The sequence below is a fragment of the Lactuca sativa genome, chromosome 1 (genome assembly GCF_002870075.4).
Source record: "Lactuca sativa cultivar Salinas chromosome 1, Lsat_Salinas_v11, whole genome shotgun sequence".
Lineage (NCBI taxonomy): Eukaryota > Viridiplantae > Streptophyta > Magnoliopsida > Asterales > Asteraceae > Lactuca > Lactuca sativa.
The window spans coordinates 34,645,350-34,665,008 of NC_056623.2; the positions used below are offsets into that span (position 1 = coordinate 34,645,350).

The 19,659-nt window shown below is 39.8% G+C and overlaps 1 protein-coding gene across 1 annotated transcript; it reads left to right on the forward strand.

The window, feature by feature from the left end:
- The first annotated feature begins 11,644 nt into the window (after positions 1–11,644).
- On the forward strand, positions 11,645–16,572 carry LOC111881423 (lysine-specific demethylase REF6). The gene is made up of 7 exons (XM_023877818.3): positions 11,645–12,753; positions 12,934–13,012; positions 13,307–13,374; positions 13,481–13,631; positions 13,718–14,304; positions 14,380–14,901; positions 15,110–16,572. Exons 1-7 carry the CDS (start codon positions 11,916–11,918, stop codon positions 16,309–16,311), a joined length of 3,447 nt encoding a protein of 1,148 aa, XP_023733586.2. The 5' UTR covers positions 11,645–11,915; the 3' UTR covers positions 16,312–16,572.
- Positions 16,573–19,659: the final 3,087 nt, after the last annotated feature.

Genomic DNA, 19,659 nt, shown 5'->3' on the forward strand with positions numbered 1-19,659 from the left:
CGCGTAACCTCAGCTGATATCAACTCCCTCATCCGCTCCTCGAGCTGCTCGACTCCTGAACCCGAGCCTGATCCCTTTCCGGCGCCTGGTCCACCCACTGGTCTCTCTCGCAACGTCACCATGCTAAAAATATAATACATCCTCTATCAGAATACTTATCACTGCTGCGAGACCAAACACATACTCACCCTACCAGGTTCCCGGTCTTGCCTCGGCCTTTCCCGAATCGAGTACGGATCCTCTACTTTCAGTAGTATGGGCCCATACTACCTTCCACATGTATCCGTACTTTCCTCAGGAATTGCTTTGACTCCGCCAGGTCCCTTATCCACTACTACTGCTCCCAACACTACCTCATCCTAGGCTTACCCTAGGGAAACCTCTGACTCCACTCAAACCAGTCCTCAGCTGCTGAAGGCCTCCTTGTGATACCAATTAGCCATTACCTGGATACCATCACATGTGACGAGGCTCAGATAATCCTTCGAGTAAAATACTCGTCCCTACAACGGTTGGACTCAAACAAGAGCTGCGAAGTAGGGCCAAATCCAGCACTCTAAGATTATTCAACCCTGATCACATGTGACGTGACGCATCCACCTAATGGCTAACTCCCATCACTCGGACTCCCATATTGCACAAAGCAAGCAGCATTCAGAAAAGGGGAAAATCTAACCACAACATACTCAAGCAATCATATCCACATAGAAAGAATCTATACTAGCATGCAACACAAGCTCATAAAATCGGGCATAACCTAAACAGGCTATCCTACTACTGTCTAGCCAATACTATCATGCAGCTCCAAAAGCAAAAATAATAGGCACATAAGTCATCATCCCTAGATCCTTAGTCCTAATCTAGCATGTTGTTCTACTAACTGATAATCAAATCATAAACTTGTATGGGTATTTTGGGGTACTTAATTGAGCTCGGCTGATTGCATGCATCACACCCTTTTTCTCTTTTCAAAGTTCTTTTCTTTCTGAATTCTTTTTGCTTTTCTAAAACTGTTTCATTTCTAAAACTCTTTTTACAAAATTGTCTTTTCATTTTGAAAACTTTTATCCAATCCCTTAGTTTGAGTTCAGACACCCCCGAGGGTATGTCCGAATCCCTCAAACCAAGGCTCTAATACCAACTTGTAACGTCCCAAAAATCAAGACTAAAACTTTCTTTTAATAAAACATTACTTAAAGTAAAATCATCAATTCCAAACATAATCAGAGTATTAATTTCCAAAATACATATCCGTTATCAAAGTAAAACATTCCCAGGCTGTCTAGTCTATGGTGTGTGCTATGCGATCAACCCGAGCTCTTCCCTCCGCTACCGGAAGTACCTGAAACCAAACTGAAAACCATAAGCACGAAGCTTAGTGAGTTCCCCACCCTACCACATACCATGCATAACCACATACTGCACATACTGGGCCACGCCCGCTATTTTGGGCCTCGCCCCTACCTCGGGCCTCGCCCGCTACAACGGCCCCGCCACTCCAGGCCCCGCCTGGCTTCGAGCCCCGCTCGGATACAGATCTGTTTCACTTAGGCCTCACCTGTCACAGGGCCTCGCCCAATAACATATAATAGCACATAAACATATCACAACACATAAGCTAAACACATACTAACAGATCCTGTCCAAAGGCCTTGCCTATCCTGGGCCTCGCCTTTATCCTGCTACCGATGAGTCATGGAACCCTGCCCATGCTCCTACTGATAGTGAGATATGGGCCCAACCCACACTCACTCTTTCCCTAACTTGGGCCTCGCCCCTGATCTGTTGCTAATGAGATGTGGAACACCATCCACACTCTGCTATTGGTGAGATATGGGACCTCGCCCACACTCACCTCCCTACCAGGCACATACAAGTATCACACAGACAACAAGTATCGACTATCAAATAGACCATTCCTTGGGCACCCGCCCGCTATCATTGGACCTCGTCCCGAATATCATACTAGCATATTGTGCCTAGGGCTAACCCCCGGGTCTTCTACTCATAACTACATGGGCCAACATTGTGGTCGTAGACCCATTCACACAAAAGGGAAACTCACCTGCACTGGCTGAACTCGCTGATGATCCCACTAGCTGCTGTCCGGCAACTCTCTGAACTCCTGCTCCACTAGCTCCCCGAGCTACCAATATCAATGCAACACTTAGTCTAACTGACCCCCGAAAGACAACCAAGTCAACTCTGGTCAAAGTCAAGGTCCCGGACAAGGTCAACTTTCCAGGTCAACCCTACTCGCCGAGTCACCCTATTGACTCGCCGAGTTCATATGTTCAGAGTCCTTCCATTCGCGACTCGACTCGCCGAGTCAGTCCATGACTCGCCGAGTCTACCGATTTTCGAGTCCTGACCTATCCAACTCACCGAGTCTCCACTCGACTCACCGATTCGAGTCTCAACTCGAAGGGTTTGGGGGTTTCGCGACTTGACTCGTCGAGTCCAAGAACAGACTCGCCGAGTCCAAGACAACCTTCAACAGACTCGCCGAGTTCCTGCCAATCTTCATCCGACTCGACGAGTTGTTCATCCCACTCGTCGAGTTCCTCCTAATCTTCATGCTACTCGTTGAGCCCACTCAAAGGACTTGCCGAGTCCATTCAGATCTTCATACATGCAAAGGACTTTTGAGTCATGCATGGAATCCAAACTGTAGATCTACCCTTCCCAAGCCTATTCCTCACGTAAAGTTGAAAACTTTACGTGTAGAGAAGGAGATCTAGGATAAATACACCATAAATTAGGGTTTAAAGCAAAAAGGCTCCATAATCAACTCAAGGGCAGATACTTTATGCTTCTCAGGACCACAATATGCTTAGATCCGAAGTAGCAACTTCAGATCTGGCTTCTAACTCAAATGGATACTAATCATGGCTAAAAAGCCCCAAAACTCACACATAGATCTAGGTGAAAAGGAGTCCAAGAACTAGTTTATTACCTCCAAATGTTTAGAAATATCTTCCCAATCCCAAATCTATAGCCCCTTCTTGCACCTCCAAGATCCTTCTTCCTTCTCCAAGCTTTAATGCACTCTTCAAGGCAATAATTAGCTCAACAATGGATATGGCGGCTAGGGTTTGGTGTTCTGGGTTAGAGAGGCAGTAAAGGAATCTTAGGGAAGAGAATGAGGCACTTAAATAGGCTCCAAGTCCCGAATTTAGGGTTTTCCTCATACAGACCAGACTCGCCGAGTCTCCTTGGCCGACTCGCCGAGTCGGTCTCTTACTCCTCGACTCGGATCCCGCTCGGACTCGCCGAGTTCCTCCTTGGACTCGCCGAGTCATCCCTTAAGCTTAGGGTTTCCTTTCCTTTCTTGGCCTTTCTGACTTCCGGTGTTACATGACTGGGGTAGCGTCAAGGATGCCCCTCGTAACCTCGGCCGCAATTAGCTCACGCAACCTCTCATCAATACCATCACTAGGGCCGCCCGACCCACCCCCGGATCTCGATCCTGATCCCGGTCCTGATCTCAATCGCGTAACCACCATGCTGGACTGTCATTTCATAAAACATAATGATCAGGATACCCATAACGAGGTTACTTGCATACTGTTTCCTTTGGAATTCCCAGGTAGAACATGGGTTTGGGTACGGGTCCTGTGCCTCCAGTAGTACGGGCCCAATACTACCTTCCACACCTACTCGTACCTTACCCCGCTGCTTTACTCGGTACTTCCAAAACTATCCACACAAACCATGACTCACAACCCTCGCATGAATCAAACCCGGACACCCTATGGTTGTCCTACTCATAACAGTCAAACCAATCACTACCGGTTGCTTTTAGGCATGCAAATTATACACATAAAGGATCAATAGGCTAAATCAATCATCCTGAGGCTATCAGCTCCTAACCGTATATAACTTTAAAACATACACTTAGCAATTTCATATAACATGGCTATTCAACTTGGGAAACTACTTACTTGGCTCGGCTGATCACACGCATTGCACTCTCCTATTTTCGTCTTAAAATCCTTTTTAAGTTTCTTTTTGGAAACATTTTACCACTTCCTTAGTTTGAGTCCCGACACACCCGAGAATGTGCCCGAATCCCTCAAATTAAGGCTCTAATACCAACTTGTAATGACACAATTTTTATGAAGATTTTTTTTCATTTTTAATTACTCAAACAATTCCCATAACTCATAAATTTCCAAATCATTTGTTTCCCAATTCACAATTATTACAATTTCATTGTACTTTTGAAAATATCAGAGAGTCCCATCACACAAAAAGAGAGGTAGAGTGCATGCCACGTCATCACACCTTGCCTTTGCCCTTCGGCTCTGAAGTACCTAAAACAATCAACAACCTGTAAGCGAAATGCTTAGTGAGTTTCCCAGAGCATACCACACACACAGACCACATATCATATATCCTATTAGCTATAAAAGCTACACATATATCACGTAAGCCATTCATACATGAAACCTGTGAAAATGCCATGGGCTACCCCACATGGTCTTTGCCTAGGACTGCCATGGGCTACCCCACATGGTCTTTGCCTAGGACTGCCATGGGCTCCCCCGCATGGCCTTACATCCAATGCCATGGGCTACCCTACATGGTCTTCACCTAGGACTGCCATGGGCTACCCCACATGGTTTTACATCCAATGCCACGGGCTCCCCCGGGGTCCTCATACATAACATGCAATCACATAACAGAACACAAAATGTCTACCACATATGTCATAATCACATAATGGGCCGGACTTGGTGCCTTAGACCCATAGGTATGGTGAGAAGACTCACCTGTCACGAATGCTGGACTGACACTTTGCGACCAAATGTACCCCACGGGCTGCTCCACGCAACTGCCTAAAAAGTGTCATACAATATCCAGTCATTTCCCAAAGTCCATCCTGGTCAACTATAGCCAAGGTCAAGTCAATGGTCCATGTTGACCCTAACTCGCCGAGTACAGCTAGTGACTCGCCGAGTTTCCCGGAATAACATCTACTCGCCGAGTTCATACAATCTTGATTGATAATCTAAGGTCATTCGTCGAGTTCCCTTGCTTGACACTCGACACGTCTACGAACATCCACCCATTGGGAAATCTTACTCGACTCGCCGAGTTGTTCCTTCAACTCGCCGAGTTCTAGGAAATCTTCATCCGACTCGCCGAGTTGTTCATCCAACTCGCCGAGTTCATAGCAATATTCATCGGGCTTGTCGAGTTGTTCTTCCAACTCGTCGAGTCCATGCCTGCCTTCAAATGACTCGCCGAGTCACCCCCTGTGACTCGCCGAGTCCTATCAGATCTCAAGCCATACAAACCCTTTTTGAGCCATGCAATGCTTCCAAACTACAGATCTAGGCTCCTGAGGTATGCTTTCCACATAATGTTGCAAACTTTACGTGCATGCAAGGCTTTAAGGCCCTAAAATAGCAAATCTAAGCTTGGAATGGGGTCATACACTTGAGGGAAGGTACATGCTAAGCTCAACTGATAATTTTATGCATCCTAATGCCAAAAGGAGTTCATATCTGAAGTTACAACTTCAGATCTTGTCTTAAACACAAAAGCCCTTTCTTAGAATCCATGCACAAGAGGGTTTTGGGTGGAAATGAGCCAAGAGACAGCTTAATACCTTCAGAAAGTGCTCCACAGAAGTAGATCTAGAATCCCCATGATCCCTTGCTTCTTCTAGCTTGATTCCTCAAGTGATTCCTTCAACAAATCCCTCCTTCAAGCTTTAAAAATCACCAAGAACACACTCACACTCGAATCAGGGTTTTAAGGAGGTATGAAGCTGTAACGGGGAGGCCAATGGAGGCTAATGACCCTTTAAATAGGGTGCAAGGCCCTGGAATCTAGGTTTTCATCTTCCAACATCTACTCGTTGAGTACCAAAATGGACTCGGCGAGTAGATCATTAAACCTCGCACCCAAACCCGCTACTACTCGACGAGTAGAAACGCCAACTCGCCGAGTAGGTTTTCCAAAAATCCAAAACCGAAATATTAATATTAATACTTGAGGATCAGGGTGTTACATCTAGCACACATACTCGGATCACATCAGTCGCAAACACCGCATGTTCATCGGCTATGGAAACTCTCAAAGGTCGACTCAACGCCACTCGACGGATACTGAGGTGACGACTAAAAGCTAATGATATGAAAGACCGACTCGCACCCGAGTCAAATAACACCAAGGCAGGCACATAACTCACAAGAAAAGTACCTATACATACTCATAATATAAGTACCAAATATCTAAAAAGAATAAAATAAGACTACGTACCGGCCACGACGTCAGGTGTTGCACGGACCTCCTCCACTGTCAGCTGAAAAGCTCTCCCACAAACCCTCGGTGTCCCGGCCTTCACTGGCCGGCTCTCAGTAGCACACACAAAATTAGGTGTATATCCCTGGGCTGATCCCTGCACGATCTTGGGGCACTTGGCCTTCCGGTGGCTGGTCTGGTTGCGTTGGAAGCAGACCGAGAATCCCTTGGGGCAATCCTTCGGCATGTGCCCCTCCTTGCCACATTTATAGCAAATTCCCGAACGACAAGAACCCTCGTGACTCTTGCCGCAATTGCTACAAGTGCGACCCTTCTGCCCCCCAACTCTGGTATCAGCGGGCTTGGACCGCTTCGTCGCCAGCTGCGACTGCACTGGCCTCCGGTCCCTACGCCGGGACTCCTCCTCCTCCTCCCTGGTCTGCAACTCAAGCTCAATCTCCCTCCTCCTGGCGTTGGCTTGAAGCTCGGCCAATGTCCTGTACGAAGAGTTCGCCACGAACTCTCGTATATCCCTCTTCAGTATGCTTAAATATCGGCTCACACGTACCTGCTTAGTGGACACGTGTCCAGGGCAAAACATCGCCCTCTCATGGAACATCCTCAAAATCTCAGTCACTGACTCTGTCTTCTGCTTGAGAGACATAAACTGCTGTGCCAAACGTTCCCTCTCCATTGGGGGAACATACTCGTCTCGAAACATCTGAACAAACCTATCCCATGTCACTGGAGCATGATCTGTAGTGGTAAAACCAGTCGTCACAAACTTCCACCAGTCCTTCGCTCCTAAGCGAAGCTGGTTCAACGAAAACCGAACTCTCAAGTGGTCGGGACATGAACACGTGTAAAAACACCCCTCGATATCATAGGTCCACCTTATCACACCGATCGGATCCTGTGTCCCATCAAACTCCGGTGGCTTCGTGTTGCTAAACTCCTAGAAAAATAGTGAATCACCTCCCTGAGGCCTAGCAGCGGCAACAACTGTAGTGGCCGCGGCAGCAGCAGTCTTAGTGATAGCAGCATATCGCTCATAAACGTCTGTATCAAGGTGGTCTTGATAGACCCAAACATCTCTGGAATATCTGCTCGGATAGCTGCAACCACCTCCTCATGGATCATCCTTCGTATCTCCTCATCGGTACTCCCACTGCCCCCAGGATTGTGTCGAGTTCCCACCACAATGTCTCTGAAATATAACAAAAAATTATCAAAGACTCGCCCAAGCATACTCGCACTCGATCACTCGCCCCTACTTGTTCCTTAGCATCCTAAGGATTCTTATTTGGACCTCTCACTGATCCGGTGCTTCCAATAGTACGGGCCCAATACTACCTTCCACACCCCATCAATATCCACCTCAACTCCTCCTCCTCGGATCCCAATCACAAGTAATCTATGTCTCACAAGTTACTCTCATAGAAGACCTTCTCACTGGCTCGCTCCTGCTAAATACTCATACTCAAAGCAAATCACTGATAGCAGAAATCCCTAGGCTAACGCATCACAAATCAGGCCATCCAAGTCCTAATATATGGATTACCAAGACTATTCTCTAGCATGCATTATATCTTATAAAATATCTTGCAACACAAAATGAGTGTATTTTGGGAAATCACCGCTTGGGTTCTGGCTGATTGTACACACTACTCCGACTCGTTTTCTCTTAGACTCCATCTCATTTTAGAAAAAAATTGTCTCTTTTTGAAAATCTTTCTCAAATCCTTAGTTTGAGTCCAAACACACCCGAGGGTGCATCCGAATCCCTCAAACCAAGGCTCTGATACCAACTTGTAACGACGTAAATTTTCAAACAATTTTTCTCATTTTAAAAACATAATATAACTCATTTCATAATTCTCAAAATCACATATGTCTCAAATGTCAACAAATAAAACACAAATCCGATAATCATAAAAACAATATCTCGCCAGTGTGTACAATCATGTCGGTGCCTTGCCGCGATCCTCGGAACTACCTGAAACACATACCACATAACAAGGTAAGCATAAAACTTAGTGAGTTCCCCAAAATACCACATATCACACATCAGCCACTCGAGGCTATAACTCTATAGGACCCTCTGGTCAATGTGTCTCGGTGGGGCCCTCTGGTCCCACAACTCAGGTGGACCCTCTGGTCCCTCAACTCAGCAACTTAATATAGTACATAGTAAACATATCAAAAAACAAATAACATGATATCTCAATACATAGCACATGCACATAAGTCCCTCTGGTCACACATAAGTTACCACTCAAGGTAAGTATAGTGAGAAGACTCACATCGTAAGCTAGCGAATGAAAATCTCGTACCCGGGATCTCGAACTCTACCCACCGGTCTAGCCTCCGCCTAACACATAATAAGTATGCCTAATTAATATTGGTCCTTAAGAAGCTAGACTAACCCTTCTACAACTCATAGAAGGGTAAAAGACCATTTTACCCCTCCATAGGCTTAACAGTCCTCAATTTTGGTCAAATCCTAAAAGTCAACAAAAGTCAACAACAGGGAGTACGCTGCGCGTTCCACCCCCTACGCTGGGCGTACTCGGCTGCTATATAGAAATCGGGGATGCTCGACCCCTACGCTGCGCGTACTGGGGTTACGCCCAGAGCACGCCCCCGTTTTACACTCCTCATGATTTGGTCTTAATCAGTTAAGACATGAGCTCATATTTCAGATCTGGTCACTCTAATGTCTCTTAATCCATAAAGTCAGTGACTTTAAGCCTTTGCATGGCTGAAAAGGTCACCAACACTCAAAATACACAACCCCTTTCCTTAAGAAGCTCACAACTCATGCATGGCTCACTCCTAACGTCCAAGATTGGATTTTTATGACTCTATGTCACAATATACATTGAAAAGGGGTAGATCAAGGTCTCTGGAGCTCATTTACACATAAAGTCTCCACCTTTTAGGACTAAAACCCTAAATACACCAAATGAATGAACCAAAGCAAAGGATAAGAAAGCTTGAAGCTTTATACCTTTTTAGGAAGCCTTTCACATAGCTAAGCTCAGATCCAAACTCCTGGGCCCTCACTCCTTCTCTTCCAAGTTCTTTCTCCACCTCAAGATCACAAATATATATTCACAAGCTCCTAAATGCACTCTCCAACTACAAGGATGAAGATTTAGGGTTTAGAGGATTTGGTGTCTGGGAATAGTGGCCAGAAATGAGGCCATCATGTCCTTTAAATAGGGAGCTTGCCCACAATTAGGGTTTCATTCTATGCCTAGTACACCCAACGCACCCACTGGTATGCCCAATGTACTAGGTGGCCTCCGCGTTACAAACACGCATTCGAGTACGCTAAGCGTACACCCAAGTACGCCCCGCGTACTCGTTCACCACCCTTTTCTCAATTAAGGGCCAAAAATGAACAAGAGCTCAAGATCAGGGTTTTATAGGATATACCTGGACTTAGGATGTTACAATTCAATATGTTGCTCTTGTTTAGTAAGATTTATCGTTTAAAATTTACTTTTTTCATTTGTAATTCGTTTTTTGCCATGTCTGGCTAAAAACCCTAGATTTCAGTTTCGTACTGACTCGATGTTTGTGCAAGTAATCATTAGGCTTGATTTTTAGTTTTGATATTCTGTCTAGTTTGATCAGTTTCATGTTTAATTGAATGTTTGATTTTGATTCAATTTTTGTTGGCCACTTGAATTGGTATTTAATCATTCTAGTTATTTGGTTATTAGAATCCACAATCTTTTTAATTAACCAGTAATAAGTAATGAATATTAGATTGGTTCTGTGCTAGGATTTAATTATAATATAAACTGATTGAACAAGTTTTTACGGTTCCAAGCTTATGAGAAGTATTGAACTTTGCTGATAATTTTACACTGTTATTAATGTTATTTTTCAAAATTAATTAAAAGTCTATTTGATTAACTTAGTAAAAAATAAGGTTTAATTTAAATAACATATTTTGATTAAACAGTTTGGTAAAAGAAGATTATTAGAGTTTGTTGATGATTTCCAATATCAATTTAGACGGAACACAATTCAAACAATCAACTTGAAGGTTATTTATATGTTTAGGAGAGTCACCGTGGAATTAAATATGCTTTTAATTATATGATTTTTCATAAGTTATTAGTTGCATATTTATTTAATATAAATTTACGTTAATATTAGTTTTAATCATCAAAACCCCCTATTTAATTTACTGTCAGATTAGTACATGCTTTACACAAAAGATATAGATTTATGATTGTGTCTCTATGAATTCGACCTTACTTTTCTGTACTACCCCTTAGAGCATCCACAATGGAGGTTTAATAAAAGTTGAATAGATGATAACTGTGATTGAATAGAAGTTTAATGGAATGTGAGTGATGACATAAATGAGAGAGTTGCATGATCATTGAGTAGTTCAATGGATTTAATCTTTCTTTTTCAATTAAATTTCAAACCAAATATAGAAATCTATTAAACTCTGTAGGCTTTAATGGAGTGTGAATGTTAAATTTGAATAAAAAGTAAAATGTTGATGTGGCAGTGACGTGGTAATCCATTAAACTCAATGGATTGTGGATGTTGTTAGTGCAACAAAATAGTAACCTTTATACCTCTTATTTATTTGTTTAGGAGACTACGACATGCTTGACATGTACATGTATACAAATATATACAAATATGTATAATACATGTGACTATGTTATCAAACAAATACACGAGATAAATAATACACTGAAAATATAATAGCTAGTTATAGCTACTAATAATACTATTATAAAATGTCATTGGGCAATAATAATCGGGCTAAAAAGAGATAACCAGTCGAATGTTTGCTTTTAATTTTTAATTTTTTACTTTTTTTTTCATAATTTGTAATGATTTTTTAACAAGAAAGTTAACGAAATATAATGAATTTTTCCAAATACATCTTTTGAATTTCTGTAGAGCAAATAATAATCTATAACTAAAAGCCAAACATTACCGGGACTTTAGAAACGATATAAATGTGTGTAAATAGATATTTAGTATTTGTAATTTTATATAACGAAATTACATATTTCAAATTTACATAATGACACAAACTTTTACCGGTTTATTAAGCAATATTTTAACGTATTTTTAAGCTATGCTAATAAAGTTAACGACCACATAAATTAGTAAAAACCATTTTGTTGTATATTATGATAAAAATATATAACCTCTTTGTATAACACAAGGCATCAAACCTAGTAAGTAAAAAATTCTGTACACTTGTAAAAATTGTCATTACTTATTCTTTACCGAAGATTAATCAGTACAGTTTTTTTTTTTTTTAGAGAAGTTTAAAAGATACAACATTCATTGCCTTCCCAAAGCCACAACAAAACCCCATTCCTCTGCCCCTTGTTTTTCAATTTTCACCTTTTCCTCTGTGAAAACTCAGAACCCGAAAAGCAAAAACAGGGGAAATTCAATTCAATACAATATAAATTAGTGATAAAGAAAACAGAGGAGACACCAATTTATATCAAATATAATAGGAATCTCATAGGCTTCTCTCTCTTTCTCTCTCCCTCTCTGCTCACCATGAACCTCTTCTGACGAGCTTCTCAGATCTACCATACGCATACCCCAATATCTGTAAGTTTATCTACTCTATTTGTATGTGTCGGTAATTTTCCTTAATGGGTGAAGAGGTTTTTCCATGGTTGAAGTCTCTCCCTTTAGCACCAGAGTACCACCCAACCCTAGCTGAGTTTCAAGATCCAATTTCATATATTTTCAAGATCGAAGAAGAAGCTTCCAAGTATGGAATCTGTAAAATCATCCCACCTGTCTCTGCTTCACCCAAGAAAACTGTAATTGCTAACCTGAATCGCTCTCTGTCCGCCCGAAACCCTGATTCATCACCTACATTCACTACCAGGCAGCAACAGGTCGGTTTTTGCCCTCGTAGGCACCATCGACCGGTTCAGAAACCTGTTTGGCAGAGCGGCGAGATATACACCGTGCCCCAATTTGAAGTGAAAGCCAAAAGCTTTGAAAAGAGTTACCTTAAAAGAGGATCAAATTCGAAAAAGGGTTTAACGGCGTTGGAAGTCGAGACACTTTACTGGAAGGCTCATGTGGATAAACCATTTTCAGTCGAGTATGCAAATGACATGCCCGGCTCGGCATTTGATCAAACGGGCGGTGGACATGGGAAGAAACACGGGAAAAAGGAGATTGGGGACGCCTTGACGGTGGGGGAGACCGAGTGGAATATGAGAGGGGTTTCAAGGTCAAAAGGGTCTTTGTTGAAGTTTATGAAGGAGGAAATACCTGGTGTCACTTCGCCCATGGTTTACATTTCCATGCTGTTTAGCTGGTTTGCTTGGCATGTTGAAGATCATGACTTCCATAGCTTGAATTATATGCATTTGGGTGCTTCGAAAACCTGGTATGGCGTACCCAGGGATGCTGCGGTTGCATTTGAAGATGTTATCAGGGAACATGCCTATGGAGGCGAGATCAATCCCATTGGTGAGTTATTACGATTACCATCTCATATAAATTCTGATAGATAGATGCATCATACCTCTCGAATTTCCCCTGTTTTCTTGATTAACTACATGCTCTGTTACACGTTTTTGTCTGTGGCTTCACTAATTCTAAGCAACCCAATTCAGAGGCGACTTGATTCATATTCATCTTGCTTTTCAGTGACTTTTGCTACTCTTGGTGAGAAGACGACAATTATATCTCCAGAGGTATTACTTAGGGCTGGTGTTCCTTGCTGCAGGTGAGGCTTTTATAGGGTTTTTAAGATTCTATTTTTTTTGTTTAGACCCACGTTTATAAGATCAAACATTATTACAACCAATTTTGGCAAGATTTTAAATAGATGGTCGATGAATTTCTATATTAGTTTTTCAAATTTAGTCAAAAGTAAGACTGATAACACTCTGTAGAGGTGATATAGTCCACAAATAGGTAAAGCTCTTATTACTTGTAAGTTGTAATCTTTTGGTTTGTCTTTTAAGATCAATTTATTTACCTTACGAAACTGTGTGGTTTTTAACTTTGTTTTAACCAGGTTAGTGCAAAATGCTGGAGAATTTGTTGTCACTTTCCCTAGGGCTTATCACTCAGGGTTCAGTCATGGTAACATATTATTACTTATCTACTGAGTTCTGTCTCTATTAAGTCAAAAAGAAACACCACCTTATTATTGTCCATTTGTGTCTCATTTTTTCCCTTTTCAATATAGGATTTAACTGTGGGGAAGCCGCTAATATTGCGACACCTGGCTGGTTGAAAGTTGCACGGGATGCTGCAATTCGTAGGGCTTCGATTAACTGTGCTCCAATGGTGTCTCACTCTCAGTTGCTTTATGATCTTGCAATATCATTCTCTTCAAGGTCTGTTTCTCTTCCTTTTTTCTCTGACTTTCTGTATTAAGTCATTTCTTTCTGCATTATGTGAAAAAGAAACACCCATTCTACAGTGTGCCAACAAGCATCAAACCCGAACCTCGAAGCTCCCGATTAAAAGACAAGTTAAAAGTTGAAGGAGAAGCTTCAGTAAAAAGACTATTTTTAGAAGACATGATGCAAAACAACAACCTTCTTCATAATCTTGGTAAAGGCTCTGCTATTGTAATTCTTCCGGAAGAATTCTCGGACAAACGGAATCCCGTTAAATCTAACGGAAGTCAATTTGGATTTGGTCAAAATGATGGATTCAAGTTTTCTACAAACAGTTCAGATTCAGATGATGCTGTTCAAGACAAAAAACCCATGAGAAAACTTTCTTCATTTTGTGCTTCATCGAGTAGTTTATTAGCTTCTTATAACATGGGAAGTGGAAGATATAAGGGCGGGGAATGTGATAAAAAACCAGACCCTGGTATTTTTTCATGTGTTACATGTGGGATTTTGTGTTATGCATGTGTTGCAATTATTAGACCTACAGAAGCAGCTGCAGGTTACCTCATGTCAGCTGATTGTAAAGGTATTAGTGATCTTGTTGCTGCTACTGAGTTCTTTGCTGCTAATGAAGATGCAAGTGTGGTGGATGCTGAATCCTCTTTAGGTACACAATTTTGTAGTTTTTATTAAAAAATTATATAAAGCATTTTATATAATTTCTTCATATGAATGAATGCAGGGAAAATACCAAAAAGAGGCCATGATGGTTTATTTGATGTTCCAATAAAATCTAGTGACCAAATTCAAAATGTTGATGATAATTCGGGTGCAACTTCACCTACTGAAGCACAAAAAGTGAATTCCTCCCTTGGCCTCTTGGCTTTAGCCTATGGCGAATCTTCAGATTCTGATGATGATGATGATGATCATGTCAACAAAGATCATGATCATGATGATGATGAGGATGTGAGAGGTGATATGAAGGATATAAATGATCAGACTTTCGAATGTTCTATCAAGCTTGAAAGAAACAAAAGCTTCAAGGACTCAAATTGTTCAAAAGGTCGATTTGATAATGAGATAGAGTCACAAAATCCTTTATCTGATACACACGATTCTGGAAAACAAACTGAAAACATAAAAACATCATGTGATGAAGATTCTTCTAGAATGCACATATTTTGCCTTCAACATGCTCTGGAAGTAGAACAACGCCTCCGCGCTGTTGGTGGTATCAACATTCTACTCCTTTGTCACCAAGGTACTTTTTTTTTTTTTCTGAACTATTATTTTGGAGAAAATTACATTTTTGGTCCCTGAGTATAGCCCATTTCTTCAGTTTTGGTCCCAAAAAGAAAAAGTCCTCTACCAAGTACCAAAATTACAAGAGAACTTTTGGGGACCAAATTTGCAAAAAAAATTAACTATACTCAGTGACCAATAATGTGATTTTGGTACGCTATTTGCAGATTATCCCTCTTTAGATTCGGAAGCAAAGTTAGTTGCAACAGAATGTGGGACCCATGACAGGTGGACAGATCTTGGGTTTAGAGAAAGTAACAAAGAAGACAAAGAATGGATACAATCGGCTCTCGATAGTTCAGAAGCCACACACGGAAACCGAGACTGGGCTGTAAAATTAGGAATCAATCTTTTTTACAGTGCTAGCCTTTCCCGTTCGCCTCTTTACAGCAAACAAATGCCTTACAATTTAGTTATTTACAGTGCATTTGGACATTTCACTTCCAGTAGCCCAACAAAAGCAAAACCTTCCGGAAGGCAGAAAAAAATTGTGGTGGCAGGAAAATGGTGTGGCAAAGTATGGATGTCGAATCAAGCTCACCCGTTGTTAACGGAACGGGACCCAGAAGAAGACGAGATCGGTGGGCCCGGTTCGGTTTTATCAAATATAAAAATCGAAAAACGACCCGAAATCACCGAATTTAGAAAAAGTGTGAGAAAGAGGAAGAAGAGTTGTATGGTGGAAAGTAGTGTAAAAAGTAAGTTTGCGAAAGTCGAGGCGGCAGCGGTGGCGGCAAGCGGCGGTTTCCGGCGACAGCCGAGAACGAACCTAAGAAAGAAAACAACAGCCACCGCCCTTTTGTCTAGAACAATCACACCACCGTTCTCCATGGATTCAGGCGAAGAATCCGGTGGCGGCGGTGGTGGTGGTGGTGGGTCGAGTAGGCGGTTAAGAAAAAGGATTATAAAACCACCGCCGTCTCCCGAGATTAAGAAAATGAGTGGGACGAAAAAGGTGAAAAAGGGTTTGGGTTCGGGTCCCACGATGGAAGCACTAGTGAGAGATGAAGATGAAGATGGTGAATTTGCTTGTGATATGGAAGGGTGTAATATGAGTTTCGATAGTAAACAAGAACTTATTGTTCATAAAAGGAACGTGTGTCCGGTGGAAGGATGTGGTAAAAAATTCTTTTCACATAAGTATTTGGTGCAACACAGGCGTGTGCACATGGATGATCGCCCTCTTCAATGTCCATGGAAAGGTTGTAAAATGACATTCAAATGGGCGTGGGCTCGAACCGAACATATACGGGTCCACACCGGGGCAAGACCGTATGTGTGCACCGAGGACGGGTGCGGTCAGACTTTTCGGTTTGTATCGGATTTTAGCCGGCATAAAAGGAAGACTGGCCATTCGGTGAAGAAGTGAAGTGAGGTAAAAAAAAAATGTAATGTTAACATGTGAGAAAGGTTAAGATATGTTGTTTTTCTAATTATTAACAAAGTGGTTGTAGGATTTTTAGGTTTTTTTTTAGGAAGGAATGGCTCTTTTGTAAGTTATCTTTGATTAGAAAAAAGTACAGTGTTATTCAGTCACTGTAAAAGGGCACCTTCAAATTTCAATTGCAAAGAGGGAGGTTTGTTCCCTCTTTTGTACTTTTAAGAGGCAAAGATTGTCTTTTGCTGGGAATTATTAGATCTGCGTAGATTTTGTCTTATCGATCATTTCTTGAACTCTCCAAGTCTTATTATTGTAGTTTTTTTTAATAAAATTAATATAAATTAGGTACAAAATTATTTTAGTTTTAATTTAATTATATAAGTTATTTAAAATCATATTATGATTTATTATTGTTCGTTTTATAAATCTCTTAATTTTAGGCCAACTTTATTTTATAAAATCTATTTGTTTTTTAATAGTAATAGATTTATTTATGTGTGATAATCCATATACAACAATTTTTAACCCTACATAATAAGTTGTGCTTTATACAGCTGTACAATACATGTATCTAAAACATAAATTGTTATGTATTACTAAAAAATGTTGTGTACAAATCATTTTAGTTATTGTTATTTCCATTTTTTTTTTCTCATTTAACTTAGAGTAAATTACACGAATGGTCCCTATGGTTTAGGGTAATTTGCACGTTTAGTCCCTAACTTATTTTTTTAACTCGGAAGGTCCCTGCTGTTTCTGTTTGTTACTCGTTTGGTCCCTGTCTTACCTAAAAAAACTATTTTGCCCTTGATTTTTTAATCTATTTAAATAAACACACCTCCACTCCCATCTCCCTCACGTTTCCTTATCTAACCCACAATTTTTTCCTATTTAAATAATAGTATTTTTAGGTAAGATAGGGACCAAACGCGTAACAAAAACAAACAGTAGGGACCAAGCGCGTAACAAAAACAAACAATGGGGACCTTCCGAGTTAAAAAAATAAGTTAGGAACCAAACGCGCAAATTATCCCAAACCATAGGGATTATTCGTGTAGTTTACTCTTTAACTTAATAGTAGGTTATAACGATTTTACAACTTCGGAATTTTTTTATTAAACTATTTATAACTTAGGAATTTATTATTATTATTATTATTTTTTTAACTTTTTGATGTTTTGTTCGTTTATCCGAAACCAATTTTACAAAACCCTGATCATCGGAATCCTAATCCGTAACTACTTTTTACAAAACTCTGATAGCCTAAAAATCGATTTTATATCATGATAAAAAAAGCTAAAAAACAGTTATCAAATAAACTCACTATTTTTTTTTGTTAAGTTTGAAAAATATAAATTCGTTATATTAAACGGATTTAGAATAAATAAGAAACGACGATAGAAAAAGGACTAAATTAATAATAAAAAATCTTTTTATATTTTCTATTGAAAAAGTTGGATATATATATATATATATATATATATATATATATATATATATATATATATATATATATATATATATATATATATATATATATATATATATATATATATATATATATATATATATATATATGAGACCACTTGATTTTGTGAGACGGAGAGACCAAATCTTGACCACTCATCCTAAATAATCAAAGGCTGATATTAATTCAGAATAAACCATAAAATAGGCGGTGACAATTTTGTAAATTAATGGAACTTTGGGATTAGATCAAGACACGGAGGGGCATGAATGAAATTTTGCATTCTTTTTCTTTCAACACACAAAAACACCCGGTACGAACCCTAAAACCCATTTGATCCAAATCTCGATCATCGTTCTGCTTCCAATTCTCGATCATTGTTTCAGACTCTGATTCTGATTATACCTGAAATTCATCTTCCGATTATTACACGAAAACCACTCGATAATCAACTAGAACATTAAAAACATTTTGATTTTGAATTTGATATCGCATCAAATGGCTCATTCTACAGATTCTGATTCTGATTTTGTATCAACAACTGTTCCAAGTAAGTATAATACTACAAACCTCTTGTTCTTACTCAATAAACTTATCTGTTCTTATTATAGAAAGTTTTTTCACTTTAAATCGTTGTGTGTATTCAATAAATGTCTAATAATCGAGATAGTTCACTAGCGATTTATATGTCGAAGTCAGGATGTAATGCAATATAGAGTATAAATTATAAAGCATACAATCTCAGTGTGTGATTTATATAGAGTCTATGTATCTAAATGTTAACTCTATAGAGTGTTCTAATTATTCCCCATTTCATTTGATCTAAATATTCTTAATCAAAATCAGCAAAGATGTTATGTTATTCTAACTAATTGTTCATCATTTAATTAGATTTAGATCCATAAATTGTCTAATACTATAGATTTTGGTAACACAAATCTCTAAGACTGAGCATGGGTCGATTTGGGTCGGTTTTGACTTAAAACCGAACCCAAAACCAACTTATCGGTTTTCAGAAATTTAGAACCCAACCCAACCCAAAACCGACGGGTTCAGTTTCTTGGTTTTTTTTGGTTCGGTTTTGGGTTTAAACCCAAACCCAATAGAAATTCCAAGTAATTCTTTGAAAGATGATAATCCTTTTATAGAAGTAAGGATGATCGATTTTTGTTACAAGGGGCGATGTGGGAATGAAGTTAGAATCAACATGTTTTATATAAGAGATGACATGGAGGTTAGTTTGAACACCTGGACGATGTGGGATAGTTTTTAAAGGACAACCAAAATAAATAAAACAAATGAAATGTAGGCAATAAGTTTCGAACTTGGGACAAGTGGAAGAACATTGCAGCGCCTTAACCACTACACCAAGTTTGTTTTTTTGCTTAGAAGCCAACGAAAACAAATATATACATATATAAATCGCAGAATATATATATTTCATAAAATTCGGTTTGGGTCGGTTTTTGTATTTTATAAAACCGAAACCGACCCAATATTTCGGTTTTTTAAAAAAATCAAACCCAAACCGTCGGTTTCTATTACGGTTTCGGTTTCGTTTTTGTCGGTTTTTCGGTTTCCGGGTTCGGTTTTGCTCACCCCTACAAATCTCTTATTATGATTGTAGTATAGTGTTTAGCCAAAAAAAATCTTTGTATTCTAGTGAATTTTATGTTGATTGATAAATAGAAATTTGTTGTTATGTATTTATAGAACTGTGACCAGATTATATATCATAAACTAATATGAATTCTAATGAAATTTGTTGTTATTGATGCAGCTAAAAAAGTGCAAACAAATGCAACTGTAATAAAAACAGGGAAATAAATTTATATTGATATAGATATAAATTGTGATTACTTTTAGAT